Genomic DNA, 1,441 nt, shown 5'->3' with positions numbered 1-1,441 from the left:
AAAATACTTCTGGAAACTTCTTCCAAGCGTTATCTAATAATGTCGGGTTTCTATCTACTAGTTCAGAACTTAGTAGAGACGATCGAGCACCCGTATCAACCAATAACCGACATGCTATACCTTCTATTTCTACTTGAACTACTGGTGATACTTCATTAATGGTATGAATACCCGATCGTTTATCCCATACTGCCGGAACTACTTCTATTTTCGCTCTGCAATCCCGGCGGGGATTACGTTTTTTGGACCCTTAGAGAAGGTAGGTTTACTATTAGTAAACTTTCTTCCATAGGTTCCAGCCTTTGGGGCTTTTCCATTTTCAACTTTTCGTAAGCGTCGACAGTCACGTGCCATGTGACCTTTAATGCCACAGTTATAGCACACTGTCTGCTCATCTCTTTTTGTTGATTACTTGAAGCAATTCTTAGCTAGATGTCCGACTTTTCCACAGTTGTAACACTGGAAGCTATCGGACTTATTCTGCAACTTTGTATCCGACGAATTAGACTTGTCTAAGTTATTAACCGTATTTATAGGCGAAAATTTTGAGTATTTATTCGTCGTGTATAATTGCTTTTCTCGTAGCTCTTCTCGTGTAGCTACTTCTATTAAATCTAACAATGTTGCTTGAGCTTTATTTGCTTCATTTACATGTTGCCTAGCTGCATTACTATACAGCCCTCGCTCATACTCCGATTTTAGAGTATCCTGCAACATATCCTCGCTAGGGCGTGCATAAGCTCGGCGTAACCTATTGCCTAGCTCCTGTAGCTTGTGCCCGAAAACTCGGACTGATTCGCCACGTTGTTGATGAAGGTTACGAAGTTCAGTTAGAATAACATTAGTGGAATCTCGTTTCCTGTATTCTTGTAACAACTTACGCACTAAGTATTGATAATCTGTTGTTTCTCTAAGTTCGCCATAAGCCCTTATATAGCGCTTCGCTTCTCCTGCTGTTCTTAAATGCAGTATATCAGCTTTCTGGGCATCTGTCCAGCCTGATATCCTTGCTGCTTCCTCTAAGGCATCTATAAAACTCTCAACATCTTCTTCCTCAGTGCCGTGATACAATGGTATGGCACTTGTTAAGTGTGTTGAGCTGCGGGACCCTATTGGTGCGGGTTGTTCTGCTGCGGCTTCGGGATCAGCGTCGGCCTGCCTAGCGACTCTAGGACGTGCGCCACCCTCATCCATAGTCGTATCTACCCCAGCAGTAGCCATAGTTACTTAATTCTAACTTATTTCTAACTTATGCTACTTCGACCGATTTTCTTACTTATTCCGTCTTTCTTTATTCTAACCAACCTTTTGTTAGCTACTCCAAAAATCCTCGAGTCTGCACCAGCTAAAACAGGTTAGCACTCAGGTGAGTTTAATTGTTGGAGTTTCAATTAAAACCAACCTGTTCACCTTATTTATTTGTGGGAGGATTTGTCGTGAT

At 41.8% G+C, this 1,441-nt stretch overlaps 1 protein-coding gene across 1 annotated transcript; it reads right to left on the bottom strand.

The window, feature by feature from the left end:
• Positions 1–408: 408 nt before the first annotated feature.
• LOC106477827 lies at positions 409–1,221 on the bottom strand. The gene has a single exon (XM_013938353.1). It carries the CDS (start codon positions 1,219–1,221, stop codon positions 409–411), a length of 813 nt encoding a protein of 270 aa, XP_013793807.1.
• Positions 1,222–1,441: the final 220 nt, after the last annotated feature.

This window comes from Limulus polyphemus, unplaced genomic scaffold, assembly GCF_000517525.1.
Source record: "Limulus polyphemus unplaced genomic scaffold, Limulus_polyphemus-2.1.2 Scaffold82495, whole genome shotgun sequence".
Lineage (NCBI taxonomy): Eukaryota > Metazoa > Arthropoda > Merostomata > Xiphosura > Limulidae > Limulus > Limulus polyphemus.
Note: the sequence above shows the minus strand (reverse complement) of the source record. Positions and strands in the feature narration are given on the sequence as shown.